Source organism: Coregonus clupeaformis, chromosome 15, assembly GCF_020615455.1.
Source record: "Coregonus clupeaformis isolate EN_2021a chromosome 15, ASM2061545v1, whole genome shotgun sequence".
NCBI lineage: Eukaryota > Metazoa > Chordata > Actinopteri > Salmoniformes > Salmonidae > Coregonus > Coregonus clupeaformis.
The window spans coordinates 15,229,721-15,250,543 of NC_059206.1; the positions used below are offsets into that span (position 1 = coordinate 15,229,721).

The following is a 20,823-nucleotide window of genomic DNA, read 5'->3' on the forward strand; positions in this document are numbered from 1 at the left end:
TTGGGGTCACTCAGAAATGTCCTTGTTTTCCATGAAAACATACATGAAATGAGTTTGAATAGGAAATATAGCTAAATGAATAGGAAATGTAGTCATTGACAAGGTTAGAAATAATTGAAATAATAATTGTATCCTGCAAACTTTGCTTTCGTCAAAGAATCCTCCATTTGCAGCAATTACAGCCTTGCAGACCTTTGGCATTCTAGTTGTCAATTTGTTGAGGTAATCTGAAGAGATTTCACCCCATGCTTCCTGAAGCATTTCCCATAAATTGGATTGGCTTGATGGGCATTTCTTACGTACCATACGGTCAAGCTGCTCCCACAACAGCTCAATAGGGTTGAGATCCGGTGACTGTGCTGGCCACTCCATTATAGACAGAATACCAGCTGACTGCTGTGCTTTAGGTCATTGTCCTGTTGTAGGAGGAAATTGGCTCCAATCAAGCGCTGTCCACAGGGTATGGCATGGCGTTGCAAAATGGAATGATAGCCTTCCTTCTTCAAGATCCCTTTTATCCTGTACAAATCTCCCACTTTACCAGCACCAAAGCACCCCCAGACCATCACATTGCCTCCACCATGCTTGACAGATGGCATCAAGCACTCCTCCAGTGTCTTTTCATTTGGTCTGCATTTCACAAATGTTCTTCTTTGTGATCCGACACCTCAAACTTCGATTCGTCTGTCCATAACACTTTTTTCCAATCTTCCTTAATCTTTTATTTTTATTGGCCAGTCTGAGATGTGGCTTTTTCTTTGCAACTCTGCCTAGAAGGTCAGCATCCCGGAGTCGCCTCTTCACTGTTGACGTTGAGACTGGTGTTTTGCGGGTACTATTTAATAAAGCTGCCAGTTGAGGACCTGTTTCTCAAACTAGACACTAATGTATTTGTCCTCTTGCTCAGTTGTGCACCGGGGCCTCACACTCCTCTTTCTATTCTGGTTAGAGACAGTTTGCGCTGTTCTGTGAAGGGAGTAGTACACAGCGTTGTACGAGATCTTCAGTTTCTTGGCAATTTCTCACATGGAATAGCCTTCATTTCTCAGATCAAGAATAGACTGACGAGTTTCAGAAGAAAGTTATTTGTTTCTGGCCAGTTTGAGCCTGTAATCGAACCCACAATTGCTGATGCTCCATATACTCAACTAGTCTCAAGAAGGCCAGTTTTATTGCTTCTTTAATTTACATTTGAGTCATTTAGCAGACGCTCTTATCCAGAGCGACTTACAGTTAGTGAGTGCATATATTTTCATACTGGCCCCCCGTGGGAAACGAACCCACAACCCTGGTGTTGCAAGCGCCATGCTCTACCAAATGAGCTACAGGGGACTACACCTTCTAATCAGCACAACAGTTTTCAGCTGTGCTAACATAATTGCAAAAGGGTTTTCTAATGATCAATTAGCCTCTTAAAATGATAAACTTGGATTAGGAAACACAACGTGCCATTGGAACACAGGACTGATGGTTGCTGATAATGGGCCTCTATACGCCAATATAGATATTCCATTAAAAATCAGCAGTTTCCAGCTACAATAGCCATTTACAACATTAACAATGTCTACACTGTATTTCTGATCAATTTGATTGATTAAATCAGAAGTTGGCCTGGTTGCCATGTGCCCTCTGTCAGGCCTGCGTTGTCATGGACACAGTAGGGTCTAAGTGGGAAGGCTACCCACGCCCGTGGAGTGGTGATCTGGCACATTACAGGGTAATGGAGTGTAGAGACATCTGTACCAGAGGCTTGAGAGATGAAGTGGAGCAGGAATAGAGGGATTGAAGAGGAGCAGGCTAAAGAGAGGGGTCAACGAGGAGGAGAGGAAGAGGGAGAGGAGGGTTGAAGAGAGTACCATCTTCCTCTTGTCAGAAGCTACTTGCAGTGTTTGAACTAATGTCATTAACTATACCATTTACTGTTTTTACAGATACACTTGAGTAATATAAAGTATGTATACATATTATTAAATTGTTATTATTACTATAATTAAGTGGGACCTGATTTCAATAAGGGAAGCCATGTTTGTTTGTATCTCATGTTCCACTTCAAAAGTCTTTTCTCCATGTGACCAACAGAGTTCTGCATTGTGTTGATGTGTGACAAGTTTTTTAGACCAGATAACTGGGGGATTCACAGATCCCACCCATCTTGCCTTTTCTAATGCACTAAACGTAAACAAGAACATGCGATAAACATTACTTTAAATTCACAACAACACATGGATTATTCTCATGCTTTTTGGCATTCCCATGCCCAAGACACACCTCCAGGTCTTGGGGTACCATATGCTTTTGTGGCTTTTGATTCACTGAGCCTTCACAGTTGTCCAGTATTGTCATTGCCCAATCTAAGCACTCTTCTTCTCTGAGAACAAAACATATTTCCACAGTGTTTGTCCACGCAGACAAACAACCTTAACACACAACAGATTTAAAAAACAATACCTCCACAACCAATAGTTTGGTTTCTGCAGAAGTGGGGATTGTATGTCTGTGAGTGAGTGAGTGAGTGAGTGAGTGAGTGAGTGAGTGAGTGAGTGAGTGAGTGAGTGAGTGAGTGAGTGAGTGAGTGAGTGAGTGAGTGAGTGAGTGAGTGAGTGAGTGAGTGAGTGAGTGAGTGAGTGAGTGAGTGAGTGAGTGAGTGAGTGAGTGAGTGAGTGAGTGAGTGAGTGAGTGAGTGAGTGAGTGTGCGTTCGAGCGTGTGTATGCAAGCCATGCTAGAAACAAGCTCAGATATATTCTGGAAAATGGGTTTGATTGAACTAAATACATGGAATGACATGGCCCTTCTTCCACTAACAGGGATATCTCATGGGTGTTCTTAAAAGTTACAGTTCAGACAGTTCAGCCAAATGTAAATGGCTGTTACTTTAATAGAATTGATATCCTCCCAGATAGAGTTCCAATATTCCGGTAACTTTATCGAAATTCCCAGGTTTTCCAGAAATCCTGGTTGGAGGATTCCAGGAATAGTCAAACCGGGATTTCTGGAAAACCTGGGACTTTGGGGAAAGTTACCGGAATTTTGCAAACCTACTGCCAGTCTACAGTGTTATGAACTTGAAAGTCTTGAAATACTTATTTAAAGTCTTCAAGAAGAGAGGGAACCATGGCAACAACAGTATCAATCATGAGTATTGATCTACTGAGTCAGGAACAATCGTGTCGCCAACATCATCAGTGTAGGATGCGTCTGAAATTGCATATAGCACACTACTTTTGATCAGGGTCCATAGGAAGCTAGGGACCTGCATGTGAATTTACATTGTGATCAGGTAAAAATTAATCAACGGACTGATTTTTTTTTAGGAGCATGATCATTATGAGATGATAGTAAGACTTTATAAGAAGACCATCCATGCTCTATAATGCATTATAACCACATCGTAATGCATTATAACCACATCATAATGTATTAACCACATCATAATGCATTGACCACATCATAATGCATTATAACCACATCATAATGCATTAACCACATCATGATGCATTATAACCACATCATAATGCATTATAACCACATCATAATGCATGATCCGCATCATGATGCATTATAACCACATCATAATGCATTATCCGCATCATGGTGCATTATAACCACATCATAATGCATTGACCACATCATAATGCATTATAACCACATCATAATGCATTATAACCACATCATAATGCATTGACCACATCATAATGCATTATAACTACATCATAATGTATTGACCACATCATAATGCATTAACCGCATCATAATGCATTGACCACATCATAATGCATTATAACCACATCGTAATGCATTAACCACATCATGATGCATTATAACCACATCATAATGCATTAACCGCATCATAATGCATTATGACGGTTGGCTTTAAGGTAGTGTTACCCAATCTGTTGTTACTAAGGTCTCTCACACAGTTTTGCTTGAGGTGGTGCTAAGGCTTTAGTTAACCATGCATCTCTGACGAGAACCGAAGTTAGTGTATGCAACGAGACCTCCTTAAAGGGGAAGTTCAGTCTTTTACAATTTAACATACCCATAGATTGTTTAAGAATATATCTTATAAATGTTTTATAAGCTTAGTTCAACTTTATAAGCCTTATTATATGGCTTGTAATCTGTGCTACAATTTTTCAATGGACTGATTTTTTTTTTTTACATTAACATTTACATTTACGTCATTTAGCAGACGCTCTTATCCAGAGCGACTTACATTATATATATTTTTTCATACCCCCTGTGGGAATCAAACCCACAACCCTGGCGTTGCAAACACCATGCTCTATCAACTGAGCTACATCCCTGCCGGCCATTCCCTCCCCTACCATGGACGACGCTGGGCCAATTGCGCTCCACCCCATGGGTCTCCCGGTCACGGCCGGCTACGACAGAGCCTGGATTCGAACCAGGATCTCTAGTGGCACAGCTAGCACTGCGATGCAGTGCCTTAGACCACTGCGCCACTCAGGAGACTAAGGAGCATGATCATTATGAGATGATAGTAAGACTTTATAAGAAGACCATCCATGCTCTATAATGCATTATAACCACATCGTAATGCATTATAACCACATCATAATGCATTATAACCACATCATAATGTATTATAACCACATCGTAATGCATTGACCACATCATAATGCATTATAACCACATCATAATGCATTATAACCACATAATAATGCATTATAACCACATCATAATGCATTATAACCACATCATAATACATTATAACCACATCATAATACATTATAACCACATCATAATACATTATAACCACATCATAATGCATTATAACCACATCATGGTGCATTATAACCACATCATAATGCATTGACCACATCATAATGCATTATAACCACATCATAATGCATTATAACCACATCATAATGCATTGACCACATCATAATGCATTATAACTACACCATAATGTATTGACCACATCATAATGCATTAACCACATCATGATGCATTATAACCACATCATAATGCATTAACCGCATCATAATGTATTGACCACATCATGATGCATTATAACCACATCATATAATGCATTAACCACATCATAATGTATTATGACGGTTGGCTTTAAGATAGTGTTACCCAATCTGTTGTTACTAAGGTCTCTCACACAGTTTTGCTTGAGGTGGTGCTACAGCACTAAGGCTTTAGTTAACCATGCATCTCTGACGAGAACCGAAGTTAGTGTATGCAACGAGTCCTCCTTAAAGGGGAAGTTCAGTCTTTTACAATTTAACATACCCATAGATTGTTTAAGAATATATCTTATAAATGTTTTATAAGCTTAGTTCAACTGTTGTACCCCATCACAACCCAAAATATAAGCTTGTTTTACTCAATTGTTTGAAAACAATGTAATTGTAAACAAATACTGTATAGCCTCAAAACATAGGAAAAACTAAAAATTGTATCTCATGGATGGTCAGTCCTTGCATCCATACCTCTGTCTATGAATTTGACAGTGGTTACATTTCTCCAGCCCCCTCCCTCAGCTGTTTTACCAAATCAGTGACGGGTTGACCACTTTCTTGTTGTTTGAACTGCAGATTGCCCCTTTAATGTGTTCCATTAAGTCCTGTTGCCGCTGCAGTGGTTTGACCATTGTTTATTCCACCATTCTTATGTAAACTAGCTGTTCCTTTTCTTTCCAATGGAAGACATTAGAGATCCCATTGAGTCTGGAACGACTTAGCGAATGGGCCAGCCCCTGCCTTGTTCTCATAACACTGGTTAGAGTACTGAAGCTATTTCATTTGGGATGGTTAGGACTAATAGAAGTTATGGTCATAGAGTATGTGATGGTGGTGGTATCTTGTAGAGGACTGGAGGAAGTTAAAGCACAGGGAGAGTAGAAGTAGAGAGAAGTGTGTTTGTGTGAGAGAGAGAGAAACTTCATGGCACCACATTATTTTATCTGCCCGTCTCTTTATCTGTCTGTTGTCCATCGGTACTTAAAGGGTTAGTTCACCCAAATCACCCAATTATTAAAGGTGTTTCCTTATGTGTTTCCAGTCATGGAGAGATGCGCTTCACACTGGTTTTGTTGACCTTGCTATTGTTACCAACCGCTAACTTATTAAGCATTTTCTAACCCAAAACGAACAGACGTCATGCCCAAATCAAAGTATCTATAAGGGATTATTTAGCTCAACGACTGCATAAAGGAATGTCTAGCTGCCGTTGTCTCTGTTATTGTCCCTGTCAGCTTGGCTTGTTAAGATGCAGTAAACCTAGCCTGGTACCACATATGTTGTGTTGTTTTGTTAAGATGCAGTAAACCTAGCCTGGTACCACATATGTTGTGTTGTTTTGTTAAGATGCAGTAAGCCTAGCCTGGTACCACATCTGTTGTGTTGTCTTGTTAAGATGCAGTAGACCTAGCCTGGTACCACATCTGTTGTGTTGTCTTGTTAAGATGCAGTAAACCTAGCCTGGTACCACATATGTTGTGTTGTTTTGTTAAGATGCAGTAAGCCTGGTACAAACCTAGCCTGGTACCACATCTGTTGTGTTGTCTTGTTAAGATGCAGTAGACCTAGCCTGGTACCACATCTGTTGTGTTGTCTTGTTAAGATGCAGTAGACCTAGCCTGGTACCACATCTGTTTGTGCTGTCTTGCAAACTCCTAGTGGTTTGGTGTGATCTGGAACAAGGCTAACCATTTTCCACTATGTTGGAACAGCAATGAATAATCAATCATCTATGTGTCTCTGTCCCCTGTGCTAGTGAGGAAGAAGGAGATGAGGCAAAAAGGAGTGGAGGAGGGCCGTGGAAGGAGGAACGCCATCCATCTGAACGGGTTGTATACGGTGGAGACTGTGGTGGTGGCAGACTCAGACATGGTGCAGTACCACGGGGCGGAGGCCGCGCAGAGATTCCTGCTCACCGTCATGAACATGGTAAGGATGCTTGACACGCTCATATGCATGCATACATGAACACACACACGCATATGCATACACACACGCACACACACACACATTATGTTCTTCTATCCTCGTGGGGACCTAAAATTAATTTACATTCAAAATCCTATTTTCCCTAACCCTAACCCTAACCCTTACCATAACCCTAACCTTAACCCTAACCCTAACCCTAAACCTAACCACTAACCCCTTACCCTTACCCTAACCAGAATTGTAACCCTAACCCTAATTGTAACCCTAACCCCTAAGTTTAAAATAGCCTTCGTCTTCATGGGGACGTGGGAAATGTCCCCACCAGGGAGAATTGTCCTTGTTTTACTATCCTTGTGGGGACTTCTGGGGATTTTAGGTCTGATTAAGCCTTTGAGTTTTAGACACGCTGTTGAGCGGCTCACTACCATGTTTGAAAGGTTAAAGACACGTTAACATGCTCCATTTTGACGATGCCACCTCCCATGTTTCTCTTGGCTTTGTGCTAGCTGGTTTAGCTCCTAGAGACCAGCCAGTACCAGAGAACTGAACTGCTGTTTCTCTATGTCCGTCCGAAATGGCACCCTATTCCCTACATAGTACACTACCTATGGGCCCTGATCAAAAGTAGTGCACTATGTAGGGTGCCATTTGGGACTCAGCCTGTGTTTCTCACCCTACAGTTTCTCATTAAAACTCCCTGAACAGCCAACTGATTCAACCTGCTGCTCACAGGGCAGAGCAGTTAGAGCCCAACAGTGACTTGGGCAGCAGAGCAAGAAACCAGAGGGGGGGATAGACAAGAGGAGAGGAGGGAGGGAGGGTAAGAGAGAAGAGGGAGAGAGGGTATGCGAGTGTGGTAGGCAAGAGCCAAGGGGGGAGGTTGAGAGAGGAGGGAGAGAGGGAGAGGGGTAGGCAGGTTGCTCACAGACAGAAATGTTGGAGAGGCAGTCCAACAATGACTTGGGCAGGAGAGCAACAGGCCAGAGGGGGAAAGAGGAGGGAGGGAGACACAGAGAGAGAGAGAGAGAGAGAGAGAGAGAGAGAGAGAGAGAGAGAGAGAGAGAGCGAGAGAGAGAGAGAGAGAGAGAGAGAGAGAGAGAGAGAGAGAGAGAGAGAGAGAGAGAGAGAGAGAGAGAGAGAGAGAGAGAGAGAGAGAGAGAGAGAGAGAGAGAGAGAGAGAGAGAGAGAGAGAGAGAGAGAGAGAGAGAGAGAGAGAGAGAGGGGGGAAAAGGCATTAGTGAAGGAAGGATGGCGAGAGAGAAGAGAGACAGGAGGAAAGGAGGGAGGGAGAGGAGGGAGAGGGTGATAAGCCAACTGCTTAAACAACGTTCCGAGGCAGAGCTGTTGGAGAGAGATCAACACAGCAGTACAGCCAGCCAAGGTCTGGGCAGGGGAGAGAGGGAGGCAGAACTGTTGGAGAGAGATCAACACAGCAGTACAGCCAGCCAAGGTCTGGGCAGGGGAGAGAGGGAGGCAGAGTCAGTTTTCATTGGCAGGCATACTCCCTGGTCATACCTTCACAGTACACTGTGGAAATAGCTCCAGGTTAACCATATAAGAAGAAGAATCAGAAAGGGAAACAGCCTCAAAAACAAACAACTAGGGATTTGTATAGAACATATCAAGTGGGGGAAGCACTATAATACACTAGTAGATCTTTGTAGATTGAAGGTGCTTCTTCCAATTAACCCCATAACTAATTAAGGGGTTAATTGGTGAGAACTAGTGAGTTGTGTTTGATAACTAGTGAGTTTGTTGATAACTGGTGAGGTTGTGTATGGCCTGGTAAAAACCTGAGAAGAACTGGAAATATCCTGGAAAATGATTTCTTGAAAAGAGTCTGGTAACTACAGTCACTGCCAGAACTCCCCTCAGCAGCCTCCTGTGGAATAGGGTGCCATTTGGGATGCTTGGTGTGTTTGGCCAGTCTACTGGGTTGGGAGATAATCCACTTTGTTATTTTACAGTCACAGACACAGTTTTCTATGTAATCTCCTTTTGAAAACATTTTGGAAGATCTTCTGAGCTGAGAGAGACTGATTTGGACTATGTATGTGGGGAAGGAAAAGGGGTTACCTAGTCAGTTGCACAACTGCATTTAACCCAACCCCTCTGAATCAGAGAGGTGCGGGGGGCTGCCTTAATTGACGTCCACGTCATTGGCACCTGTGGAGCAGTTGTTGTTTGGGGGTAACTGTGTTGTTCAAGGGCAGAACGGCAGATATTTCTACCTATCCGGATCAGGGATTCGAACAAGCGACCTTTCGGTTTCTGGCCCAACACTCTTAACCGTTTTTCGGTCTCAGAAATGTAACATTGTCTCAATATGTAGGCCTATGTATTATTTAAATTATGTTTTATAAGCTTCTGTCATCTATGAACATTTTAATGTGGAGTTTTTGGGTTGAGATTTGGACACAGAATTGTATTATAATTCAGTCGATCTTGTGAAGTAACTCTACCTTGGTGTTTTCAGATCAATGTCAATTAAATCATTATTTTACATGTTTCATAGTCGTTTGTTTACTGGCCGTGTGGTCATTTTTAGAAAGAAAACAAAGTAGATTTGTGTGTGTGTGTCTTTTCTTGCCAGTTCTGCTCTAGGCTCAACTGCTGCTGCCTTAACTTCATTACCACAGTAGATTACCAGCTTTAGTCAGAGTACAGAGACAGAGAGACAGTGTGCGGGGCACCGGCTAGTTGAGGTAGTTGAAGTAATATGTACATGTGGGTATAGTTAAAGTGACTATGCGTAAATAATTAACAGAGTAGCAGCAGCGTAAAAAGATGAGGTGGGGGGTGGGGTGGGGTGGCAGTGCAAATAGTCCGGGTAGCCATGATTAGCTGTTCAGGAGTCTTATGGCTTGGGGGTAGCAGCTGTTGAGAAGTCTTTTGGACCTAGACTTGGCACTCCGGTACCGCTTGCCGTGCGGTAAAAAGATGGGGTGGGGGGGCAGTGCAAATAGTCCGGGTAGCCATGATTAGCTGTTCAGGAGTCTTATGGCTTGGGGGTAGAAGCTGTTGAGAAGTCTTTTTTTGACCTATACTTGGCACTCCGGTACCGCTTGCCGTGCGGTAGCAGAGAGAACAGTCTATGACTAGGGTGGCTGGAGTCTTTGACAATTTTGAGGGCCTTCCTCTTACACCGCCTAGAATAGAGGTCCTGGATGGCAGGAAGCTTGGCCCCAGTGATGTACTGGGCCGTACACACTACCCTCTGTAGTGCCTTGAGGTCGGAGGCCAAGCAGTTGCCATACCAGGCGGTGATGCAACCAGTCAGGATGCTCTCGATGGTGCAGCTGTATAATTTTTGAGGATCTGAGGAACCATGCCAAATCTTTTCAGTCTCCTGAGGGGGAATAGGCTTTGTCGTGCCGTCTTCACGACTGTCTTGGTGTGTTTGGACCATGATAGTTCGTTGGTGATGTGGACACCAAGGAACTTGAAGCTCTCAACCTGTTCCACTACAGCCCCGTCAATGAGAATGGGGGCGTGCTCAGTCCTCTTTTTTTTCCTGTAGTCCACAATCATCTCCTTTGTCTTGGTCACATTGAGGGAGATGTTATCCTGGCACCACACGGCCAGGTCTCTGACCTCCTCCCTATAGGCTGTCTCATCGTTGTCGGTGATCAGGCCTACCACTGTTGTGTCGTCGGCAAACTTAATGATGGTGTTGGAGTCGTGCCTGGCCATGCAGTCATGGGTGAACAGAGAGTACAGGAGGGGACTGAGCACGGACCCCTGAGGGGTCCCCGTGTTGAGGATCATTGTGGCAGATGTGTTGTTACCTACCCTTATCACCTGTGGTCATCTTCTATCGAGTAGTGTGGTCGTCTTCTATTGAGTAGTGTGGTCGTCTTCTATTGAGTAGTGTGGTCGTCTTCTATCAAGAAGTGTGGTCGTCTTCTATTGAGTAGTGTGATCGTCTTCTATTGAGTAGTGTGATCGTCTTCTATTGAGTAGTGTGATCGTCTTCTATTGAGTAGTGTGGTCGTCTTCTATCGAGTAGTGTGGTCGTCTTCTATCGAGTAGTGTGGTCGTCTTCTATCGAGTAGTGTGGTCGTCTTCTATTGAGTAGTGTGGTCGTCTTCTATTGAGTAGTGTGGTTGTCTTCTATTGAGTAGTGTGGTCGTCTTCTATCGAGTAGTGTGGTCGTCTTCTATTGTCTTGACTATGATGGATTCCAAGCCCGTTTTCAAATGATTACTTGGGTGATTATTGGCACAAAACCAATGTTTTTTAGCAAGCCCTGGTCAAGCTGCGACCCGCAAGAAATCAGCAACTAACCATCCACCATGTAGGAAACACAGGGGATACAGTTGAAGTCGGAAGTTTACATACACCTTAGCCAAATAGATTTTAACTCAGATTTTCACAATTCCTGACATTTAATCATAGTAATAATTCCTTGTCTTAGGTCAGTTAGGATCACCACTTTATTTGAAGAATGTGAAATGTCAGAATAATAGTAGAGAGAATTATTTATTTCAGCTTTTATTTCATTCATCACATTCCCAGTGGGTCAGAAGTTTACATACACTCAATTTGTATTTGGTAGCATTGCCTTTAAATGGTTTAACTTGGGTCAAACGTTTTGGGTAGCCTTCCACAAGCTTCCCACAATAAGTTGGGTGAATTTTGGCCCATTCCTCCTGACAGAGCTGGTGTAACCGAGTCAGGTTTGTAGGCCTCCTTGCTCGCACACGCTTTTTCAGTTCTGCCCACACATTTTCTATAGGACTGAGGTCAGGGATTTGTGATGGCCACTCCAAAACCTTGACTTTGTTGTCCTTAAGCCATTTTGCCACAACATTGTCCATTTGGAAGACCCATTTGCGACCAAGCTTTAACTTCCCGACTGATGTCTTGAGATGTTGCTTCAATATATCAACATTATTTTCCTTCCTCATGATGCCATCTATTTTGTGAAGTGCACCAGTCCCTCATGCAGCAAAGCACCCCCACAGCATGATGCTGCGAACCCCGTTCTTCACGGTTGGGATGGTGTTCTTTGGCTTGCAAGCATCCCCCTTTTTCCTCCAAACATAACGATGGTCATTATGGCCAAACAGTTCTATTTTTGTTTCATCAGACCAGAGGACATTTCTCCAAAAAGTATGATCTTTGTCCTCATGTGCAGTTGCAAACCGTAGTCTGGCTTTTTTATGGCGGTTTTGGAGCAGTGGCTTCTTCCTTGCTGAGCGGCCTTTCAGGTTATGTCGAAATAGGACTCGTTTTACTGTGGATATAGATACTTTTGTACCTGTTTCCTCCAGCATCTTCACAAGGTCCTTTGCTGTTGTTCTGGGACTGATTTGCACTTTTCGCACCAAAGCACGTTCATCTCTCGGAGACAGAACGTGTCTCCTTCCTGAGCGGTATGACGGCTGCGTGGTCCCATGGTGTTTATACTTGCGTACTATTGTTTGTACAGATGAACGTGGTACCTTCAGGCGTTTGGAAATTGCTCCCAAGGATGAACCAGACTTGTGGAGGTCTACAAATATTATTCTGAGGTCTTGGCTGATTTCTTTTGATTTTCCCATGATGTCAAGCAAAGAGGCACTGAGTTTGAAGGTAGGCCTTGAAATACATCCACAGGTACACCTCCAATTGACTGAAATTATGTCAATTAGCCTATCAGAAGCTTCTAAATCCATGACATAATTTACTGGAATTTTCCAAGCTGTTTAAAGGCACAGTCAACTTAGTGTATGTAAACTTCTGACCCACTGGAATTGTGATACAGTGAATTATAAGTGAAATAATCTGTCTGTAAACAATTGTTGGAAAAATGCACAAAGTAGATGTCCTAACCGACTTGCCAAAACTATCGTTTGTTAACAAAAAACTTGTGGAGTGGTTGAAAAACAAGTTTTAATGACTCCAACCTAAGTGTATGTAAACTTCCGACTTCAACTGTACGTCCCAAATGGTACCTTATTCCCTACATAGTGCACTACTTTTGACCAGAGCCATATGGGCTACACCACCTTCAACACTCATATCAGCTGTTTAGTTTGGGTGTATCAGTGAAGTATAGGCTCGTAAAGGATTGTTACTATTGGTTAATTAAGTACACTGAAGTACACTAACAAATGATTGTTAGTAATGTTAATTGTTGATTAATTGTTGATTTAAATGATGATGATGATGATGATGATGATAATATGGGCGATACTCTTGCAGGTGTACAACATGTTTAACAGCAAGACTCTGGGCGTCAGAATCAACATACGGGTCACCAAGCTGGTCCTGCTCCACAACCGCCCAGTAAGTTCTGACCTCAAACCTTTGACCTTCTTTGACTTCTTTGACTTTCCATGACCTCTCTTGAACCTTCTGACCCCCACATACTAAGTCGTTGAAGATTCAGGGCTCACCCAACTGTTTTTCTACATAGTTTTATCATTGGCCTCAGGACTTGTAATGTATCCTCTGTGTGTATGTGCGTGCATGCATGCGTGCGTGTGTGTGTGTGTGCATGTGTATGTGTGAGAAAGAGAGAGAGTGAGAGAGAGACAGAGAGAGAAAAAGAGAAGGAATGTGTTTGTGCGTGTGTGTGTATGTGAGAGAGTTTCCCACTGTTTTCCCCATCCTAATTGATTTATCTCTCTACTCTAACAGGGCCCCGGATAGCCAGTCTAAATTGGTGTCAAGTGTGTGTGTGTGTGTGTGGATCTCGGCAGAGCAGTACTGATAAGAGTCAGTATAATAACGTGTTTGGGTTCAGCATCTTTAAATAGCTATCTCTCCCTAAACTCCCTCAGCACGGCTCCGGGGTGAAGTTTCCCCTAGTTCAGATCTAGGATCAGCTTCCCCTCCCCCAATCCTAAACTTAATCATTAGTGGTGAAAAACTATAATTGACCAGAAATCAGTGTTTAGGGGGAACTTCACCCTACACCCTCAGCAGGGCTTTATACCTCAATAATATTACTGTTGTGATGTCACGAGAGGCTGTGTCCTGGAGGGACGTTACATCCCCCTGAGGTGGCTGCAAACCCAGACAGCTATGGCTCCATCTGCTGGTATGGTCGGGAACTCCACCCCTCTATGGCCAATCTTCCCACGCAGCTGGAACAAATGAGGAGCTGATGAGCTGAAGGTTGGGGGAAGTGAAGAGACACAGTCTCCAACCTGGGCTCTGGGGAGGACAAGAGTGCTGCACGTCCACTTCCATGAGGAATATAAGGATTTGGAGATACTTACCTTTGGGAAATACTCACCTTTGGATATATGCACCTGTGGAAATACGTGTGGGACATTTGGAAGGACGTTTTGCTGGGTTGGCCACTCGCTGCAACGTGGAAGACAGTAAGACTGGGGAAAAGTTATTTGAGCGAGGGAGAGTTATGATTTTGGATGTGGAAGAGACATCCCTGAACTGTTAACCCTTAAGAGCCACCAGAGAACAGTATTGTGTTATACTTTCGTTAGTTTCCCAAGACCGTTAATAAAATCCTTGTTTTGGTTGAACCTGGTCTCCTTGCACTACTTGAGCAATCCCGCTGAAAGCTGTGTAGCCTCTCGTGACATCACAGATGGTGGAGAATACGGGCACGCTCAAGCGTTAATAGTGCATGTCAGAGGAGGATACCGAAGGTTTGATCACCCAGTTTTCCAAGTTGGCCGTAGGCTCCCCGCCGACTGAAATGGAGGACATATTGAAAGCCCTTGTTGCTGGCCAGCAAGCCCAGATGCAAGTAAACGTGGCTCTCTTGGAGGAGCAAAAGAAAGCCAACCTTCTGAAGGCAGAGGAATTGCAGTTGCAGAGACAGAGGGTGGTCCAAAATACCCGCCCAATAAAGGCAAGTGACTTTATATCTAAGATGGGAGCTACCGATGACATTGAGGCATACCTGCATGCATTTGAGGCCACGGCCACTAGGGAAGCCTGGCCCAAGCAACAGTGGGTTGGTCTGTTAGCCCCCTTTCTAACCGGGGAATCGCTGAATGCTGTCCGGGACCTGGGCCCTGACCAGGTTACTGACTATGATGCCCTGAAGTCTGAGATCCTCAGCAGATATGGACTCACAAAGTTTGGTATGGCCCAGCGCTTTCACAGCTGGACCTTCCAACCAGACCAACCTCCTCGGGCGCAGATGCATGAACTTGTCCGAATCGCAAGGAAATGGCTGGATCCGCAGAGGAATACAGCAGCGGCGGTGGTGGAGGCCGTTGTGGTGGATCGTTACCTACGCGCCCTGCCTTATGAGGCAAAACGGTTCATCAGTCAACAGGCCTTGACCACGGCTGATCTGACCGTGGAAGCTGTGGAAAAGTACCAGGCCACAGCGGAGATGCTGAATGCTTCCCGAAAAGACCCCAGGAGGGCGGCCCCACCACAAATGGGAAGAACCCGTCCAAAGGACCCCCAAGGTCTCGAACCCAGCCACGTCAGGACTTATCCCGGCTCCAGGGGGAGCCAGAAACCAGGCGGGTCCAAGAAGAGTACACCAGGAGGGGGAAACTTCGACAGTGTTACCGGTGTGGGGAGATGGGACATATCTCCTGGCAGTGTGGGAAACCAGCCGATGAACCTATGCCCACTGCGGAGTCCTCCAGCTCAGCACCCACACACCGTGTTGCCTCGCTCTTGGGAGTCGTAGATGGCGGCCCAGATCGACCCCCCACCTGCCCGGTAACTGTGAATCACCATGATGTGGAGGCCTTACTGGATTCTGGTAGCCGGGCCACCCTGGTGCGTAAGGATTTGGTGGGCCCAACGTGTCTGACCCCGGGGAAAGTCCTCCCAGTTTCCTGTGTCCATGGGGACACCAGAGAATACCCCATTACTGAACTTACAATGACCAGCACACGGGGAACCATACACACGACGGCGGGGGTGGTTGATTCCCTCCCCGTCCCTGTCCTAATTGGACGAGACTGCCCAGCCTTTTACCCACTCTGGAGAGAGTCTCAGGAGAGGATAACCCGAGTACCTCGGAAACGGAGAGGCAAGACTCATCCTGGGAAGGCTCCGGTGCAATCCTCCGAATTACTCACTCCCGCCCGGGCTCTGATAGGGATGGCAGGTGCCCAGACCGACACAGAGACGGAGCTACAGAATCTGGACAAAGAACTGTCTGGTCTGAAGGGGACCGCTGAGAGGTATCGTTTGTTAAAGCAACAGTTAGACATGAAGACAGAAGAGTTAGATATCCTCCAGGCTAAACTCCAACAGAGCTCCTTCCATAAGCAACAGGGGGAGCTGGAGAGGCTGCGCAGGACCATCGAGGAGTGTGAGGAGACCCTGCGCAGTAGTAAGGAGGTCCAGAAGAAGGCAGAGGAGAAGTACAAGGTGTTGGAGAACAAGATGAAGAATGCGGAGGCAGAGAGAGAGAAGGAACTGAAAGCTGCTCAACAGAAGCTAAACTCTGCTAAAACCAAGGCTGATGCGTTCAGTAAGAAACTCAAGGAGAGACAACAGGAGGCTGAGTCCCTGGTCCTAGAGGTGGAGGAGTTGAAGAGAGAGCAGGCTGGCAAGCACCACGGCAATGCGGACGCCCTCTCCCGGCGTGATGCCTTCTTCGCTGCCTTTACCCCGACGAGGACGTCGGTCCCGAGGAGGGGGATGTGTGATGTCACGAGAGGCTGTGTCCTGGAGGGACGTTACATCCCCCTGAGGTGGCTGCAAACCCAGACAGCTATGGCTCCATCTGCTGGTATGGTCGGGAACTCCACCCCTCTATGGCCAATCTTCCCACGCAGCTGGAACAAATGAGGAGCTGATGAGCTGAAGGTTGGGGGAAGTGAAGAGACACAGTCTCCAACCTGGGCTCTGGGGAGGACAAGAGTGCTGCACGTCCACTTCCATGAGGAATATAAGGATTTGGAGATACTTACCTTTGGGAAATACTCACCTTTGGATATATGCACCTGTGGAAATACGTGTGGGACATTTGGAAGGACGTTTTGCTGGGTTGGCCACTCGCTGCAACGTGGAAGACAGTAAGACTGGGGAAAAGTTATTTGAGCGAGGGAGAGTTATGATTTTGGATGTGGAAGAGACATCCCTGAACTGTTAACCCTTAAGAGCCACCAGAGAACAGTATTGTGTTATACTTTCGTTAGTTTCCCAAGACCGTTAATAAAATCCTTGTTTTGGTTGAACCTGGTCTCCTTGCACTACTTGAGCAATCCCGCTGAAAGCTGTGTAGCCTCTCGTGACATCACACTGTATATAATGTCCCATTAGGAAAGTCACTACGACCAACCTCTGTGCCAGAACAAAGCTACAGGGTCGATGTCGCCCTTATGCACAGATCTAGGACCAGCTTGGAAAAGGCTCAACCGACCTTCAGACAGCTTTCTTGAGGACACTTCATCCTACTACAAGGGCTTTTGTCCCTTCTCCTCTTTCCACAGGGAGGGAGAGGTCCTGGGAGAGCTCCTATCAATTCTCCTCTATTATTTCTCCTTGTTTATATGCCTTGTCTCCTTCCCACGTCTCCTTCCCGGACCCTGTGTGTGACTCTGTCCTGTTTTCTCCACAGGACAGGCTGAAGGTGGGCCACCACGGAGAGAGGTCTCTGGAGAGATTATGTCCTCATCGCCTTTCCTTATCTCCTTATCTTGTCTCCTTTCCTGTTTCCTCCACAGGACAGGCTGAAGGTGGGCCACCACGGAGAAAGGTCCCTGGAGAGCTTCTGTCAGTGGCAGTGGGAGGAGTATGGCGGCCCCCGTTACCTAGGCAACAATTACGTGCCCGGGGGCAGGGACGACATTCCACCTGTGGACACGGCTGTGCTCGTCACTAGGTAACTGTCATTGTCACTGTCACGCTTCCAATCACACTGTCACTGTCCAGGACTGGCACTGTTGTCACTGTGTCTCTGATATATAGTCTCTTGCTCTTGCTCTCGCTCCCTACTCTCTCTCTCTCTCTCTCTCTCTCTCTCTCTCTCTCTCTCTCTCGCTCTCTCTCTCCCTGCTCTCTCTCTCAATTTCAATTTCAATGTAAGGGGTTTTATTGGCATGGGAAACATATGTTTACATTGCCAAAGCAAGTGAAAAAGATAATAAACAAAAGTGAAATAAACAATAAAAAAATGTACAGTAAACATTACACTCACAAAAGTTCCAAAAGAATAAAGACATTTCAAATGTCATATAATGTTCAAATAGTTAAAGTACAAAAGGGAAAATAAATCAACATAAATATGGGTTGTTTTTACAATGGTGTTTGTTCTTCACTGGTTGCCCTTTTCTTGTGGCAACAGGTCACAAATCTTGCTGCTGTGATGGAGTTGATCAAAATTGGGTTTGTTTTCAAATTCTTTGTGGGTCTGTGTAATCTGAGGGAAATACAGTGCATTCGGAAAGTTTTCAGACCCCTTCCCTTTTTCCAAATGTTGTTACGTTACAGCCTTATTCTAAATGTTTTCCTCATCAATCTAGACACAATACCCCATAATGACAGTGTATAAAAAATAAAAAACAGAAATACCTTATTTACATAAGTATTCAGACCCTTTGCTATGAGACTCGAAATTGAGCTCAGGTGCATCCTGTTTCCATTGATCATCCTTGAGATGTTTCTACAACTTGATTGGAGTCCACCTGTGGTAAATTGAATTGATTGGACATGATTTGGAAAGGCACACTCCTGTCTATATAAGGTCCCACAGTTGACAGTGCATGTCAGAGCAAAAACCTTCCAGAAGGACAGCCATCTCTGCAGCACTCCACCAATCAGGCCTTTATGGTAGAGTGGCCAGACGGAAGCCACTCCTCTGTAAAAGGCACATGACAGCGCGCTTGGAGTTTGCTCTGTTCTTCTAGTTTGCTCAGTTTTTTTTATTAATTCTTTCCAATGTGTCAAGTAATTATCTTTTTGTTTTCTCATTATTTGGTTGTGTGTCTCTCTCTCTCTCTCTCTCTCTCTCTCTCTCTCTCTCTCTCTCTCAATTCAATTCAATTCAATTTAAGGGCTTTATTGGCATGGGAAACGTGTGTTAACATTGCCAAAGCAAGTGAAGTAGATAGTAAACAAAGGTGAAATAAACAATAAATATTAACAGTAAACATTACACTCAGAAGTTTCAAAAGAATAAAGACATTTCAAATGTCATATTATGTATATATACAGTGTTGTAACAATGTGCAAATAGTTAAAGTACAAATGGGAAAATAAATAAACATAAATATGGGTTGTATTTACAATGGTGTTTGTTCTTCCCTGGTTGCCCCTTTTCTTGTGGCAACAGGTCACAAATCTTGCAGCTGTGATGGCACACTGTGGTTTTTCACCCAGTAGATAAGGGAGTTTATCAAAATTGGGTTTGTTTTCAAATTCTTTGTGGATCGCTGTAATCTGAGGGAAATATGTGTCTCTAATATGGTCATACATTTGGCAGGAGGTTAGGAAGTGCAGCTCAGTTTCCACCTCATTTTGTGGGCAGTGTGCACATAGCCTGTCTTCTCTTGAGAGCCAGGTCTGCCTACGGCGGCCTTTCTCAATAGCAAGGCTATGCTCACTGAGTCTGTACATAGTCAAAGCTTTCCTTAAGTTTGGGTCAGTCACAGTGGTCAGGTATTCTGCCACTGTGTACTCTCTGTTTAGGGCCACATAGCATTCTAGTTTGCTCTGTTTTTTTGTTTGTTCTTTCCAATGTGTCAAGTAATTCTCTTTTTGTTTTCTCATTATTTGGTTGGGTCTAGTTGTGTTGTTGTTGTTGTTGTCCTGGGGCTGTGTGGGGTCTGTTTGTGTTTGTGAACAGAGCCTTAGGACAAGCTTACTTAGGGGACTCTTCTCCAAGATCATCTCTCTGTAGGTGATGGCTTTGTTATGGAAGGTTTGGGAATCGCTTCCTTTTAAGTGGTTATAGAATTTAACGGCTCTTTTCTGGATTTTGATAATTAGCGGGTATTGGCCTAATTCTGCTCTGCATGCATTATTTGGTGTTTTACGTTGTACACGGAGGATGTTTTTGCAGAATTCTGCATGCAGAGTCTCAATTTGGTGTTTGTCCCATTTTGTGAATTCTTGGTTGGTGAGCGGACCCCAGACCTCAGAACCATAAAGGGCAATGGGTTCTATAACTGATTCAAGTATTTTTAGCCAGATCCTAATTGGTATGTCTCTCTCTCTCTTTCTCTCTGTCTGTCCATCTCTCTATCTACAGTGCCGTGAAAAAGTATTTGCCCCCTTTCTGATTTTCTTTATTGTATATTTTCTATACTGAATGTTATCAGATCTTCAACCAATACCTAATATTAGATAAAGGGGAAAACTGAGTTTACAAATAATAATAAAAAAAAAGGATGTTTATTTAATTAACAAAGTTAACACCCAATTCCCCTGTGTGAAAAAGTAATTGCCCCCTTACACTCAATAACAGGATGTGCCACCTTTATCTGCAATGACCGCAACTATCTGTCCGTCTGTCCGTCTCTCTTTCTCTCACTTGATCCAACGCTTGTGAAGAGGATGACCATACCTACTAATGGTTAAGGTTAGGATTGGGGGAGGGGAAGCTGGTCCTAGATCTGTACCTAGGGGAAACTTTACCCTGGAGTGTGTCTGTATCAGACTTGAGTTCAAACAGTATGGGGTCTCTGTATCTGTATCTGTATACATCTCATACTCTAACAAAGGTCTTTTCAGGTTTAGTGATGAAATCAAATCAAAATCACATTTTATTGGTCACATACACGTGTTTAGCAGATGTTATTGCGGGTGTAGCGAAATGCTTGTGTTTCTAGCTCCGACAGTGCAGTAATATCTAACAATTTCACAACATATACCCAAAACACACAAATCTAAGTAAAGCAATGGAATTAAGAATATATATATAAATATATGGACGAGCAATGTCAGAGCTGCATAGACTAAGATACAGTAGAATAGTATAGAATACAGTATATTACATTTACGTCATTTAGCAGACGCTCTTAT

At 44.2% G+C, this 20,823-nt stretch overlaps 1 protein-coding gene across 1 annotated transcript in view; it reads left to right on the forward strand.

Annotated features, from left to right (window-relative positions):
* Positions 1–20,823, forward strand: part of LOC121561530 — an 84,636-nt gene that overhangs the window by 19,219 nt on the left and 44,594 nt on the right. The window contains 3 exon segments of the mRNA XM_045225355.1: positions 6,749–6,921; positions 13,111–13,194; positions 17,526–17,683. Of these exon segments, the coding sequence (XP_045081290.1) occupies positions 6,749–6,921; positions 13,111–13,194; positions 17,526–17,683 (415 nt within the window).